This window comes from Solanum stenotomum, chromosome 2 (assembly GCF_019186545.1).
Source record: "Solanum stenotomum isolate F172 chromosome 2, ASM1918654v1, whole genome shotgun sequence".
Classification (NCBI taxonomy): domain Eukaryota; kingdom Viridiplantae; phylum Streptophyta; class Magnoliopsida; order Solanales; family Solanaceae; genus Solanum; species Solanum stenotomum.
Window position 1 is genome coordinate 64,802,131 of NC_064283.1, and position 16,106 is coordinate 64,818,236.

General features: G+C 28.7%; 3 protein-coding genes across 3 annotated transcripts in view; 2 read left to right on the top strand and 1 right to left on the bottom strand.

Annotated features, from left to right (window-relative positions):
• The window catches only part of LOC125856610 (disease resistance protein RPP13-like), a 228,901-nt gene that overhangs the window by 76,658 nt on the left and 136,137 nt on the right, over positions 1 to 16,106 (top strand). The gene's annotated exons all lie outside the window — the stretch shown is intronic.
• Positions 1 to 16,106, top strand: part of LOC125856617 (disease resistance protein RPH8A-like) — a 227,377-nt gene that overhangs the window by 75,020 nt on the left and 136,251 nt on the right. The window lies entirely within an intron of this gene.
• Positions 10,251 to 10,977, bottom strand: LOC125856619 (uncharacterized protein At1g76070). The gene has a single exon (XM_049536208.1). It carries the CDS (start codon positions 10,916 to 10,918, stop codon positions 10,337 to 10,339), a length of 582 nt encoding a protein of 193 aa, XP_049392165.1. The 5' UTR covers positions 10,919 to 10,977; the 3' UTR covers positions 10,251 to 10,336.

Below are 16,106 nucleotides of genomic sequence, written 5' to 3' on the forward strand. Positions count from 1 at the left end.
TAAAAATATGCAAAAAAAATTAAATGAAATTGAATCGAAAGTGACTAATTGAAACACTTTATTAGAAATTGAAGTTTTTAATTGAAAAAACGTATGTATTAAGTAAAAATAAGATTGTACACGCGACTGAATGAGAGTAAACACATAACATTGACAAAGGATGTTCGTGGAACAAGTTTGGTGGAGTCCTTGGACTCCAAAGACACCTTGGGTGAACCTCAACCCCGACTTGTTATCGAGGTCGCAAAATAATCATCATCGGGGAAAATGTAAAACCTTGTGGCTCAAATATATAGAGAAGGATTTGTGTCTTAATAACGTGACAAAATTAAAAGAACAAAAGAACATATATGTTGATACGGTATCCTGCACACAATATAGGATATTAGTTGGCACAACTAACGATATTTTCACATGGAATGCATCTATTGGACATAGTATACTTTAGAGCTCGAGTGAAAATTTTCTACTCATTGATGTATTACTTATGCCACATTAAATATTAATCTTAAACAATTGTAAGAGATCTTTTGGATTCTCAAAAATACAACAATAATCCACTGATATCCTTGTGCTTCAAACTTATCATATTTTTACTAAATCTAGCTCTTAAGTATTCCTATAAACAAACAACACCAGATTTGATATCATGAACACTTAAAACGCTATCGGATTCAATGTAAATACTCATTATTGGAGCTCCATATTCTTACAACTTTATTCACTTGTTTTTTCTTTAACAAACATATTAAACAATTGCTAACTAAATCTAATAGGTTAAATCGAAAAGTGTGTCTTTAACCTCATTACAAATTGAATTGTACTATTTTTCTCGATAAATAACTTAGTTTGAGTGTCAAAAATGAAATATCCTCATAAACTTAAGAGCTTGATCATATCTTAAACTATAAAACATGAAAATGTGAGATTATCGTAAAATTAATTTTAATCAATTATAATTATAAGAGAAAATGGTTAAATGCCCCACCAATGTATTGTCGGATTCTCAACTACACACTTAAACTTCACGGGAGTCCTATCACCCCCCTGAACTGTTTAAAATTGAAATTATCATCTCCCTAAATGCTTATGTGGCGAAGTGAGTGTATTTCACTTTCCTTGAGAGAGTGAGCACTGAAAATAAATATTAAAACTTTATTTTTAGTATATATATATATATATATATCTTTTATTTTTTTCCTTATTCTTTTCTTTCTTCTTCATAGAAATCTCTTCCTTCTTTGTGACCAGATCTATCCATCTCCCGTCATTTCTACGTCGTTGCCGCCACTACTATCTTCACCGGACCGGATGTACCATAGAATTTTTGTATTCCTCTTGATTCTAATTTGTATATGGAATTATGAATTTTTGAAAATCAACTCTTTATCGATATTATTGGAGTTGTTAATCATCCTTGTACATGGTCAACCCACTAAGTTGATTCGGTTGGCAAATTCTTATTTTGATTCTTCGGAGCTCCAAATTTGTAATTTTAATCCAAACCAACGAAGAATTTTGAATTTTCGATGAAACCCAAATTTGATTTTTAGAATAAAATTGTTTTTGGCTATGGCGATTGAAAACAACAATGGAGTGCTTGTTTGTACCATCAAGCGGCCTAAGATCTGCATCTCGATATGTTCACATGGTCGAGAAGTTTTTTCGGGCCGGCTTGCCAGATTCAACTTTCCTCCATTGTTATGTATTCATTAACTCCAATTTGAGAAATTTGACATATGCATTCATGGAAATAATCTTAATACCAATCAAGTAGTGGAAGAAATGACAAATAGGAATCAAAATCTTTGGCGACCTTCTCCTTTTTAAGATTGTAGTGATTGGTAGACTTTTGGTGTTTATAGTAATAAAGAAAATGGTGAAAATATTTTTGGGTTTGGACAGATGGTGAAAAACTAGAAGAAAAGAGTAAAGAATAATGAAAGAATTGAAGAAAAACGTTTTTAATGGATTTTTCACGTGTCAAACGCGTGAGTTTCACCCATCAACATAAATGTGGTTGTGACTTTTTAGGGGTACAATAATTTTGATTTTAAACAGTTCAGGGGGTGATATGACCCCCGTGAAGTTTAAGTGTGTAGTTGGAAATCCGATAATAAATTAGGGGGTCATTTGGCCATTTTCTCTAATTATAATGTTGTATAGTTGAAGCAGGTCCACATGAACTTTCACGTGCCCACCACATGTCAACAAATAATAATAATGTTATTTTGTCCCTCCAAAGGTGAGCACTTCCAACTATCTTACACGTGCTTTGCTTCCTAATCTTTTTAATTAAACTATCTTCTTAATTAATCTTATCTTTGTTTCTAAAGCACATTACATAATCCAAATAATAATGTCTCTAATATTATTTAATACCTTTAATTAGTTAAAAGTTAGTGGGACTAGTTTTATATATATATATATATATATATAATAAAAATATATGTACTAGAATCTTTGTTGTATTGGGTTTGATTCGAAATTTCGCTTTTTAGAATTAATTGGTCGAATAATACCTAGCAAAAGCAGAAAAAATAATTTGTTGAAAAATCGACTATATGAATGTTTGTTAATTGTATCACTCTATTTAATCTGGTGACCACCACAACAATAATAGTAAGAACAATTATAAATTTTTAATTCTATCTTCTTCTCTTTTATTTGGAAAAATATTTTTTAATAATATAAAGTAGATGAAATAGTTATCAAGGTTTATAAACTATTCAACAATATAATATCAATAACATAGATTCTTATAACTGCAATTTGAGGAGGGTGAGATGTACACAGACTTTACTTCTGTCTTATGAGATAGAAAGCTTTTATTTTTATAGAAAAAATAAAAAGCTAAAATGAAGATATCAAAGAAAGAAAAGAACTATGAAATACAACTGTATATCAAGGATAATCAAAGTGAAAGAAATAACAATACTAACAAAATTGAAACATAAGACAATACTAGCATAATATTACTTAATTGGGTAAAGGAACATGCAGATCGATGTTCTAGACTGGAACGCTGCTCTACTGTTGTTCAAAGAAAATGCTCTACTACCTACTAATCGTTCTTGAACTTCATATTTTTCTATTTAGGGTCATGTTCATAGTGATGAATTGCAGATGTGTTATATTGTCATGTTTAATCACCCCTCTCAATTCTTCCTCAGTCTATCTCTACATTTTCTTAAATATATCATTGTCAATCTCGCACACCTACTCACTAAGATATTTGTGCTCCTCTTGTTCACATATCTAAACCATCTCTATCTCATTTTTCGCATATTGTCCACCACGACAACTATTCTCCCCTTGCTCCACAGGTCTTCATTTCTTATCTAATTATCTCTTTGAGTATGCCCACACATCTATATAAGCATCCTCATTTTTGTTATCTTTCATTTTCTAGAGTACAAATTCGTGATTGGAGAACACGTCACCTCATATAACATAATACTTCTAACAACCATGCTATAGAACTTAATTACCTTCAAGTCTCAATGACATGTTCTTATCACATAGAACACCACATGCGAGCCTCTATTTCATCCACCTCGCTCCAATACAATGTGTGACATTCTCATTGACCTATCAATTTTTTTGGATTATTGATCCAAGATACTTGAAACTTTCTCTCTTGGAGATGATATCAATCCCCACTTCCCCATTCAACTCTTGCATTGTGATATTGAACTTGCACTCTATGTACTTCATATCTCCGGTCTATCATTAACTCGGCCACTTGTCTCGACAACCAATATTATATATGCATGGTCTGCAAATAATATGCATCATGATACATTTTCTTAAATATGTTGTGTCAATCCATCCAACACTAAGACAAATAAATATTTAACAAAATTAAAGGAGATAATTATTTCCACGTTTTTAGCTTCCCCTTTAATTGTACTTTTACCCCAAGCTTGTTAGCAACTTAATTAATTAAAGCTTCTCTCCGAATTTTTTTTTACAGTACATACCCCCATTCTTTAAGGCTGATAATTTCGTTTAACTAATACTAAATCAATATATATATATATATATATATTGTATTGGTATTATTAAGGTTTCTTGTTCAGAAATTACTTATTAGTCAATGATACTATAAGAGTATATGTTGTTGTGATATTACTCCTTAGTCAATGATACTATCAAAATATATGTATATTGTTGTGATATCATTAAAGTTTCTTGTTCAAAAATTACTCATTAGTCAATGATACTATGAAAGTGTGTGCATATTTATATATATACACACACACTCTTATAGTATCATTGACTTATGAGTAATTTCTGAACAAAAAATCTTAATGATACCAATACATTATATATATATATATATATACACACTGATTTAATATCAATCAAGCGAAATTATCAGTATTAATGATATCAATAAGTATATAGTGTAACTATTTAGTGGGGTATGACTGTAAAGGGATATATGTTTGCAAGTATTTGTACTTTTATGGGGTATTTGCTTAGTTTCCCCAAAAAATTTAAAAGTGGATCAGAAACGAGTCATCCGATGCTATCTTTTCGGTGTTTTTTTTTAACAAAGAGTAGCTATTTTTCAGGATTATGATAATTTTGAAATTATATTAGCCATCAAATTAGAATAGATAATTTTATGATTTTGATATAAGATTAATTTTTATTTAATTAATATCCACAACAAATAATGAACAAATATAATTCCAAATTTTAGTTTAAAAAATTCCTAATCCTCGTAATTCGTAACCAAACCACCTCTCAGGACGTTGAATACAAACCTCGTCATTCCATGCGGTTGATTGGGTCCTTTTAGTCAAAGGCGAAGCAAAAACCAGAGGTTCATTCGAATTTTTTTTATAAAAAAATTATATTAAATATATAAGAAATTTACGTAAATACAATAAGTGTCGAATTTTTTTAACTTCTTCATATATTTATTTATTTTATATTTAAAAATTCTGCCACTTTTCTTAACTCTTGCTTAAAAAAGTTTTACTCCTAGTTGATTGAGAATTATTATAGGTATTGTGTCTACCAATTAAGGGAAATGGTCACTGTTGAATCTTTGAATTTTGTGCATTGATGTAGCTTTCAATGGCCAATCAATGAAGTTGAAAAGAGGGACTTTTCCCAACTTTAAACAATCTACATCAATGTCCTTAAGGGGTTGAATTTATGGCAAAAAGTTTGGTAAAATCTTGTAAAAAAATTATAACTAAACACGTCAACTCGGCTTCATTTTGTCTCGTGGTCAGATGATCGATTCTGATATGACGTATAAATTTTAGAGATTTTTACTATGTAGATGATCATTTTGTAAATTATAGTATTCAATTGACACAATAAAGAGAAAGTAAGGTGTATAGATGCATAGTCTCAAAGTTGAAGCGTTTATATATTAGATGTGGCTAAATTTGAATGTATATTTGATGTGGCTAAAATGATAAAGTAAATAAAAGGGTTACATTCACTCACATTTTTTTCAGCTTTTAGTTTGTCCTTCCAATTTTTTTCCTGATTTCTATGCAACTATAAATTTTCTAATGTTATTGTGGCTACCAAAAATCCTATTGTTCCTTTAAAATTGATTTTAAAAAATTCATGTTTTACCTATTTTGTTTTCTGACTAGTTTTATGTATGTTAAAAATAAAGGGATAATTTTAAATATATATGATAAAGTAACTAGTTTACAACAAATATAATTATGTTTTTATTTACATAAAAAAAATAGTCAAAACTTATAGAAAACATGTATTGACTATACAATATATTTGTATATACATGATCTATACCCTGACTATATATTATGATACACTCAAAAAATGAATATACTTTAACTATATATGAAGTATACACTGACTATTCAATCTCGACCAACTCGAAATCACCTCTAAATAGTCCAAAATTTTAGATATGAAGTCCTCTCGATGTTTCAAGCTAAGTCTTTTGATAAATAATTCTCTCGAAACAAAGAAGACGCAAAAAAAAAAAAAAGGAAAAGGATGAGAAATTGTGCTAAAAATATGGTAAAGCTTATAGTTAACATTTTACATAATTTATCAAAAATTAAAAGCATGAAAATATAGATGGAACGAGACGGTAAGTCCAAGGCCTCTTTGAATCTTTGGTACCAATAGGATGGATAGAATTCACAAATAATCGTTAATTCAAAAATAATCATGGAATTTTGAATTATATAATTAAAATTCTTCGTTATTTTTTAAAGACAAAATCAAAAAGCAATCGTTGAACGCTATTTTTACAATAATAATTAATTGTACAAGATGGAGAATCCAATCTAAAATAATTGCAATTTGCACAAACAAACTAACTTTGTCACAAAGTTTGGAGTTGGTATAGCATAATTTCAATCTTTTGGTAGGAGAAGTCATTTTTTCATACTTTCTTTGTATTATTTTTTTTCTTTTGGAAAACAATAATTAATTGTGATGAATTCAATAATGGAGGAAGGAAAGTGAAGTGGGTTTCATGTGAAAGATAAACTTGTATAGTTGAAAAGCTTTACAAAGAGCTAACAAGTGGTTTCCAAGCATGTACATGAGATTCTAAAGTAGCCATCTTTAATGGAACACTTCTATTCTATGTATAACAAAACACACAAGTTCAACTCCCTTAAACTATTACTTAAAAATAAAGATAAAGTGCCTTCTTTTTTCTTCTATAATTGAAAAACTTCTTTAATATGGAAAAGACCAACATAAGAATCTTAGAGGGATATGCAAAAAATATTTCATAATAAAAGCTATTTACAATGTTTATTTGGTTGAGTGTAGGGGTGTTAAACGAGCGGATGAATTAAATTTAGATGAGAAAAAAGAAAATACACCATGTTGAGTAAACAACATAAAATAACATAATCTTTGCGTGAAGTGTACAAATATCTACTTTCAAAATCGTTATTCAATTAGTATCATATTTTTTTTTGCATGTTTACCTGTTTTGGGCAAAAGATCGAATAGTCATGTCTAAAGTTTGATAACTTCAGACATTCGCGTATGAAAATATGTCTTTGTGAAGGTCATACATCAAGTTTTCTTCTAATGTTTAGTATGACTAGCAAAAGTAAAATAAAGTTCACACATTTTTTATTAAGATGCATGTAAAAATTGGTATAAGCATTCAGTCATGTATGCATGCACCTCAGACATACCTGACTGAAATACATGTAACGACGGATTGAAATTTCAGACATATGCATTTGAATAAAAAAAATTATCCTTCGAATTTTAACAATTCAACATGTACAATTCGATATTCAAATATACTCTAAGCAAGCTCAGATTTGAAATATAAATTTCATATATCATAAAGAACAAAACACTTGAGTAATATTGAGTTTTTTTGTTGAAAATATTTTGAGGAATTTGAACATAAATTTCGAAGATGATTTAATTCAGGTTTGAGATTATTTTCAGTATATCTCTTGTATATCACATATATTTATGTATATCCATGAGCATTTGTGTGAAATACACTAATATATACTTGATATCGTGATGAGTTTCTCTAGCATTGTTAGGTTTTTTCACAAACTCCAACCACACTCACTCAAAAATGTGTTATTTCCTTTTTCAGACTGCTTTGAATTGTTTTTCTTCAAGCTGAAGATCCATCGATTGAAAACACAACTTCTTCGCCTTGAAGATTTCTGTACAGATACCCTCTCAACATCACTTTGACATTTTAGGGATAACACTAGATATGTTGTTATTGTTGTATTTTCCTCAGTACCAATCAGTCCAAAAATAAAATATTGTACTATTATAAAACATATCTTTTGCTTTGCTTTTTCTTCTTTCTTTGTTTTGTTTTTGTTTTGATGCATGAGTTTTATATGGCAGCACTTAAGCACAGAGGCGGAGTCAAGATTAGGAGTTTGGGGGTTCTAAATCAATTTTGTTTGGGGGTTCACATGTTAATATACATATATTTATTTAATTTTCTAATGCAAATATAGAGTATACGAAAAAGCTAGTGGGTTCGTCCGAACCCATGAACCCACACCTAACTCCGCCTCTGCTTAAGCAAGTAGGGTCATTTGATAGAAGTGTATTAGCAAAAATAATGCACACACTCTATTGTGTATTAAAGTATGTATTGTTAATATAATGAATTTCGATGTATTAGTAATGCAAGAGATTTTACTGTGCAGTGTTAGCATGGTTAAAGATCTCATTCTCCTTCAAACTCTTTTTTACATCTTTTCCATCATAATTGTGAAGAGGATCTTTATAAATAAATATTTTTATTAAATGCATGTTATTTTTAATACACTAAATAAATCATGCATAAGAAATAATCTATCTATAATTAATGTAAATATTACTAACAACACTTCATTTAATATTATTCTTATACAATTTACCGAATAATCCGCTACGAAATAAAATAGCTAGGATATTCATATTACTAGTGAGCAAATTTTAACACAAGTAAAATGTGATCCATTAGAGTGATAAAAGTACTTATCTTTCCCTTTTGTTTCATATAATAAAGTAATTTTTCAAAGTTGTTAACAGAGTGGGAAGCATGCAAAATGATGTGCAGCTAAAGAGATGTTACTTTCACCATTTTGGAGAATTGGTGTCAGAAAAGCCCACACATTACTCATATTATATACTTTTTTTCCAAAGTCCATTTAATTAATTTTAAAGTTAAATTAGATTATATTGATTTGGTATTTTAAATAAAAAATTAGATATTTAAAAATTATATGCAAAGTATTATAAATTGTAATTTTATACATACCAATATGATATAAAATATGTCGTAAAATGTTGTCAAATTCTTATAATTTGACTCTAAAAAAAATCATAACAATTAAATGTGAACAAAAATAATACTACATTAGAATACAGAGTATATCACTTTGACCAAACTTCAGTTACCATAACAGAGTTTAAATTAGTCAACACTAATATTTCACAGTCATTATTTGAAAGGCATTTGCAAAAACAAACAATGATTAATAAGATTGAAAAAATAAATATCTGTTATAACAAATTAAAAAAAAGTTTTACCAAACTTATTCACCATCATTACCGCATGTTCAAAAAAAATTGACTCTCTGTTATTTGACTACATGTTAGCTTTGGTTTAGTGGGGTCATTAACATTAATATCACCAAACTATGCTTGTACTTATCCATTAAATATATGTTTTTATTATTTAAGTTTAACCATAACAACAATATATTTTGTGCTAATTTTTTGGACTATGTTTTTACTCAAAAGTTATTTATAATACTTATGACTAAAAAATTATTACTGAAATTAAAGTTATGTACATTTTAGTAAAGACAAATTTCAAAAAAATATGTTATATTGTAGGTAAATTTTTACATCTATCAATTTATTTTCTCGAGTTACATATCATCGTATATTGTTGTGATCGTTGTAAGTAATATGATAAACTCAAATGGCTGTTTATCATAGCTAAAATGTAATTCAATAATGAAAATTCTAGTTTTATTCGGTGCATATGTCATTGCGTTGAGGCTAATATAAATAGTTCGTTATGCCTTGAACTAAATTGTGTACATTTAAATAAATTCCATGAAATATTTATTATCTTTCATCAAACACAAATATCGAATAATTTTATTCATCAAAACTTCAATAGTTTTTTTAAAAAATAACAATATTTTTATTTGTCGGAAATTAAACATGAAACTTTAGGTTCATAACACATTTCATTTTTAAATTCAAGAATATTTACTATTTTCTTTTTGTTTAAATACTCTAGTAATATCAAATAACTTTATTCTTCAAAACTTCAATAATTTTGTTTTTTGCCAATATAAAAGTTCAACAAAATAACTTTTCGAAAAATATGTTCTCTAAAATAATAAGTGAACTTTTATTTATTTTTCAGTATATAGCAAGTAAGTATAAAACAAAATATTATATCAAAAATATTTATATATAACCAAACAAAAATAAAATTTAAATAAACTATGAGAGTGGAAGTTAAGAGGTATCGATAATAGAATGGTCATGAGATGAAAGTTGAACATATTATTGCGGGAATAAACAATGAACTTGAAATATCATCTGTGAAACTTATTTGTCGTATTTGCATTCGAAAGATCATATTTTAACTAATTAATCTCATTCTAAATTATCTGTGTTATACCAAACACGTTCTTCTCTACCCTATCATATTTCATAATTAAAGATAAATTATTTAAAACACAAAAAAAATTGCTAATTCTTTGTTATTCATTGCACTAAAATAAAATGTAAAAAAATAAAAATAAAAAAATTAATCATTTACAAAAAACAAAATCTACAGTAAATTTTTGTAAACAGTAACTCACTAGACAGTGGTCGGTTGCAGTAAAGTATTGTGATTTGGTAACTGAATCTGTTGGATCTGCAGACTTTTCAATGCACTACCACCAGATCTTCTCTTCCATAAACCGCCGTCCGCCGCCGGTACCGGATTCACCTTCTTCACTACCGGCAACGGCGGATCTAATTCACTAACATTCACTTCAACAACAGCAACTCCATTAATTTTACTTCTATCAGATTTCCGATCTCCGCCATTACCGGCGGGAGTAAAATTCTTACCGGAGAACAATTTCTTCAGCTTCATGTACTTCACTTTAGAATTTGCCGGTCTAGTTATAGCGGTGGAAGTAGGTCTGTACGGCGTCGGAAATCCAGTTACTCTGTTGTTTCGTTTGACTTGGCCCATACAACTTACTTTTGGGGAAGTAGGTTCGGTGTGAGTAGTATTAGTGGAAGGATTTGCGGAAGAAGGAGGTTTGGAGTTTTGTAATTTTACATCTTTGATTGAAAGTTTGCAAAGCATTGGTAAGAAGAAACTTGAGTTTCCATGGCGAATATGGTGATAAAGCTGTTGTTGATGATGTTGATTGTATCCATTTCCCATATTGTTGAGTTTTCTTCTCAATTTGTTTTTGAATTTCTGGTAATGGGAGAAAATTTGGGTGAAGGGATGTTAATGGAGATGTGGAGAAGGAGAAGAAATGGCTCAATTAATACTATCATTTTATTTTATTTAATTAAATTAAATTATTTGTTTGTTTCATTTATGAGTCAAACCTCTGGACAGACGCAGGTCTCGAAGTAATTTTTATTATTTTATTTTTTTTACTTTCTTGGAGTAAAATAATTATGTCAATTGTATTATTTTATTAAGGGCAATACCAAATTCAAATATAATAGGTAAAAAGTAAACAAAGGGAGTGATTTATTTTTCTGGTGAGAATTTATGAAAATATTACTACTTAAATAATAACTTATTTTAATATATTCTCTAAAATTTTCTATCACTTGAAAAAATTATAAAAATCTCTATTTTACGCAATGTATCAGTTGGATACATCATTTTATGTTATGTATTGCGTGGATACATCACTTTACATGATTTATCAGTCGAATCGTTGACGTTGAGTGATGTATTCGAAATTGAGATACGATGTATCGGGACGTTGAGGGATGTATCCGAAATCCACCAAATTTAAGAAAATTTTGTAATTTAGAAAAGAGTAGGAATAAGTTGTAATTAACTCTTAACACTATGAGATTTATGTAAAATTTATTGTAATTTTACTTTTATTTGGGTTTTTAAATAAGCGTTTGGCTATGTTTTATTGAGAAAATAGAAAGAAAATAACTTTAGAAATTATATTTAAAAATTAAAATTATTTCTGATCATAAAATAAATTAGAATTGTTTTGAATTTTTATAAATAATTTAGTTTAAAGTGAAAATATTTTTTTGTTATTTTTCTAAAAAAAATGAAAATAGTAAAAACATGAATGTCAATTCGGACGGTTCCCTTTTATTGGAGTGGGTGGAAAATTTATGCAGCTTAAACGTGTTTTTCCTTTTAAAAAAATTTCACAAAATTGAACGTGTCAATTTTCAATATAAATCTATAAATATTTTAGATCGACATTTGGAGTTTTCTTTCGCCCTAATAATTTGATTTGACTTACATCTATTGATAATTTAATTAAATATTTACATTATCAGTATAATTTATTTTCTTATAAAAAAAATCACCCCCCTTAAATTTGAGGTACTTGTGTTAGAAAAATAATAGAAAACATAATGGAAGAAGATGATGGTTTTAAGGCGTGAATAATCACTTTCTTTAAAAGTGATATTGAATTTTTCTTTCGGATATAACAAAACTTTGGTATGTACCTGCAAAATTTTCTTAGGCGGCTTCTAGAGAGCCTTCAGAGATAACTTTTCATAATAGTATGTTCTTTCATGAGGAGATGATTTTTCATAATAGTCATATTATTTCACAAACAAATGTGTCTATTCAATTTAAGACATCTACATATTACAAAATATCCAATAACTTGTTCTACCGAATACTTAATGATATTTGTTTTTTAAATGATTTGATAGCATGAACTACTTGTAACCGTAAGTTATTGATATCAACAACTTTGGTATAATCTCACAAATGAAGTTTTAGAAGAGCAAAAAAATATTGATGTCAAACATCTAATTTTATTATTGGCGAAATTTGGTACTAAGAATTTCAAAATTTTAATAAATAATTGTTAAACTTGAAGAGTTCTTTTTTGACATTATCTTGAAGACTATGAAAATGAGCATGTTTTCAAGACTTTGTGAAAACAGATTTTTAGAAGTCATATATTGTTGCTAATATAATGTCTCTATTATATTGTAAGTCAAAAGAAGTATTTTCCACTCTTATTTCACTTGGATTCTTCTGCATGTCCATTTCATACAAATTAACAAAATACTCCTCCGTTTTCTTTACGTGTTTATTATTTCCAAAATATTTTTTAATTTTGCATAACAAAAGAAAAACATAATATTTTACATTATCATTAATTATTTATTCTTTAAATTATGTTTTAAGAACTAAAAGTACAATAACAACATCAACTTATCCAGTGAAATTCCACAAGTGGGGTTCTGGAGAGGGTAGAGTGTATACATGTGTTACTATTACATCATGAAGATAGAGAGGTAGTTTCTGAAAGACACTCTACTCAATTGCAGCAATTTCATATCTATAAAAAGAAGAATACAGTGAAGAAATCATAACAACTAATAAAGAGACAGTGGAACATGAACAACAAAATAGTGCAGCAACCTAAACACAATAAACAGATGATGACAAATACAAAAAATTAAAACTACAAGAATATAGTCCGTACAACGACAAACACCAACAAGCCTGAATCCTTGAAAGTAAGACAACACTCAATTATCTACTAAATAAATATAAATATTATAATAAAATACTCATATTAATTATTATTTCATGCAAAATTCATACTAATAAATAATAGTGAATGGAGGAAGTAAAACAAACAAAGAATACAGGATATAGAATTTATTTTTTAAAAATAAAATTATGTCTGCTTTATTAAACTGTTCCATTGGAAATTGAGTGAATTAAAGTAGGACCATGTTTGCATGCATAGAAGCTACTTATGTTTTTTTTAAGCAGAAGCCATTTAACAGACCTTTTATGAGTAAAAGAGAAAAAGTGACCTTTTTTTATATGGATAAAGTTTACAAGTAAAAATGATTTTGTCTCCATGAATTTAAAGTACCATTTTTATTAAATTTTTTATACTACAAGTACACTTATTGAGTGAGGGACTGAGCTAGGTGTTGGCAAAGCAGTACAAATTAAATTTCTTTAGTAAAAAAATTACATTATATAAATAAATATAATTAAAAAAATTATATATATTATATATAAATTGTAGAATCTATTGACATAAAAGAATGTTATAGTGTAGTTACAAAGGAGGAGTTTAAATGCTATGTGTGATACTAATTTGCAGTAAAAAAAGAAGAAGAGAGGTTTTGTCTAGACAAGCTATAGTACAAACAAAATATTTTTACTTGTGACCAACATGGATTGTGGTGCACTGGAAGTGCTTCATCCTTAATCAGAGGTCTCGGGTTCGAGCCCTGGGTATGGAGAAAATCCAGTTGGGAGTGTCACCCTCAAATGGGCCTTGCAGTGCGCGATCCGAATTTAGTCGGAGCTCTAATGTGGGTTTCGTACACCGGGTGAGAAACCAAAAAAAATAAATATTTTTACTTGTTAATATGAGGAAACTATATAATTTTTGCAATAGTACATATCTTTTTATTTCTTTAAATGTAATAAGTAAAATACAAAGCAAGGAAATTAGATTGTATAAATTACTTAAAAAATAATTAGGAAAAACACAAAAGAACTTTAGGGAAAATTGTATTTCAATAATCAATACTCTCTCCGTTTTATATTAACCGATCTTCTTACTAAAAATAGTTGTCTCATATTAGTTATCCACTTTACTAGATAGAGAAAATATTAACTAATTTTTTCTTATATTATCCTTGCAATTAATTCTTTTTAAAAGTATTTACATTTATTTCTAAAGTTCCCAAGAAATTTTCTAAAGGATGAATTAATATAATTCATTTTTTATTTATAATTTATTGGTGATCAATTAATATGAAACGGAGCTGAGCAGAGTAGAAATAATCAATGTACTATTCAGCATGTCAGTATTCCACCAAATTAAGGTCATTTGTTGTAGTGTTAATTTGCTTGGAAATATAGGGACAAAATGTAAATCTCTACAAGTCTAGAACTGCTTTTAAGATGGTAAAGAAAGACTTATTTTGAAAGTCAAGAAATAAGTGAAGGAAATCATGTCAAATAATTTTTACTAGGCAGGCGTTACCATTTATTGGGCCATTCTTGTTATTTATGAGAAATATAAAATGTTAAATATGATGTGGTAAAAACTTATTACTCTTGTGTATCAATTTATGTGGCACTTTTCGTTTTTCGAGAGTCAAACAATTTAAATTTAATCAAAAATTTGCGCATGAAATCAATTTTTTTGAAATGAAATTTATATATTTGTAAACTACGTAAAAAGTACTATAAGTCACAATAATTGATAATTTAAAATGTTTAAAGATCTATAAAAAACTTACGAAAAAAATAGACTCGTATGAATCTCAAAATTCAAAAAGTGTCACATAAAATGAGACTGAGTATATGATTTTTCTTTGATTGTGACACTCATTTCATAACCTTCAAGGTGTTTATAAGTGTTTGTTTGAGACTTAAATCATTGTATTTAGATATGCATTTCACATATTCTGCAAGTGGAAAGATTTTTTCACTTGAAAGACTCATCTTAAAGAATAATATAAACAAGGAATAAAAATTATGTACAAACACGGTCTTAGGTTAGATCTTCTCTGTTCAAAGAAAGTACTCCAATAATCAGTTTTAAGATTTACAAATAGTGGACCACATCCTGGGTCCAACAGCCGAACCAATTACAAGTCATCTCCTAACCTTCTTTTCTTGTTTTTTTTGGACTCTTTCACTCCGAAATTCCATGCCCTAAAGTAAAGGGTGATAGAGAGGGCAAAAGAAAGAAAGTTGTTTGCCCGAAGGGGAAGGAAGAGGGACTTTTCTTTGCTGACCTCTTCATCGAGAGATGCAGCCATTGTTGTCTCTGTGCCTTTTTGCCTATCTTACTCTTTCTCAAGGGAAAGATGTTGACAATGCTATCCTTAACATCTGGAGAATTAAGGGATGAGCTGAAATAAAGATGGGAAGAAAATGAATGCAAGAAGTTGCTGCAGAACCATTTAACAGCAATAGTGGACACCCCAGTTGACTGAACTTTTCATAGCTGTTGAAAAGAAGCTCACTGCCACAGGAGCAATGTTAAAGGGCAGCACACCAAAATGACCCAACTGCGATTCAGTTGACGGAATAAAATAAATCCACCTGCCAATTATTGATATTCCAATTTAACATTACCTAATAATGACTAAGGAATAGCTTGAACTAAGAGGAAGTGAAATAATACGCCAATTCCCTGGTATTCATTGAAGACTTTGCACGTACTGTCTATGGCTTAAGCAATAAACCCAAATTCAGAGACATTCAGTAACTTGATGGATTGAAACCGCTTATTACCCCCTAAAGACTTTTCACACAAGTAGGCGGGCTACCTCATCATTAGCAAATACAATATCACCACGAATGATTGTGGAGTCTCTAAAGATCATAATTTTACTGTGTACCACAG

Bases quoted from the DNA above. Each gene is read 5' to 3' on its own strand.
- LOC125856619 (XM_049536208.1), bottom strand. From the start codon at position 10,918: ATGGGAAATGGATACAATCAACATCATCAACAACAGCTTTATCACCAT.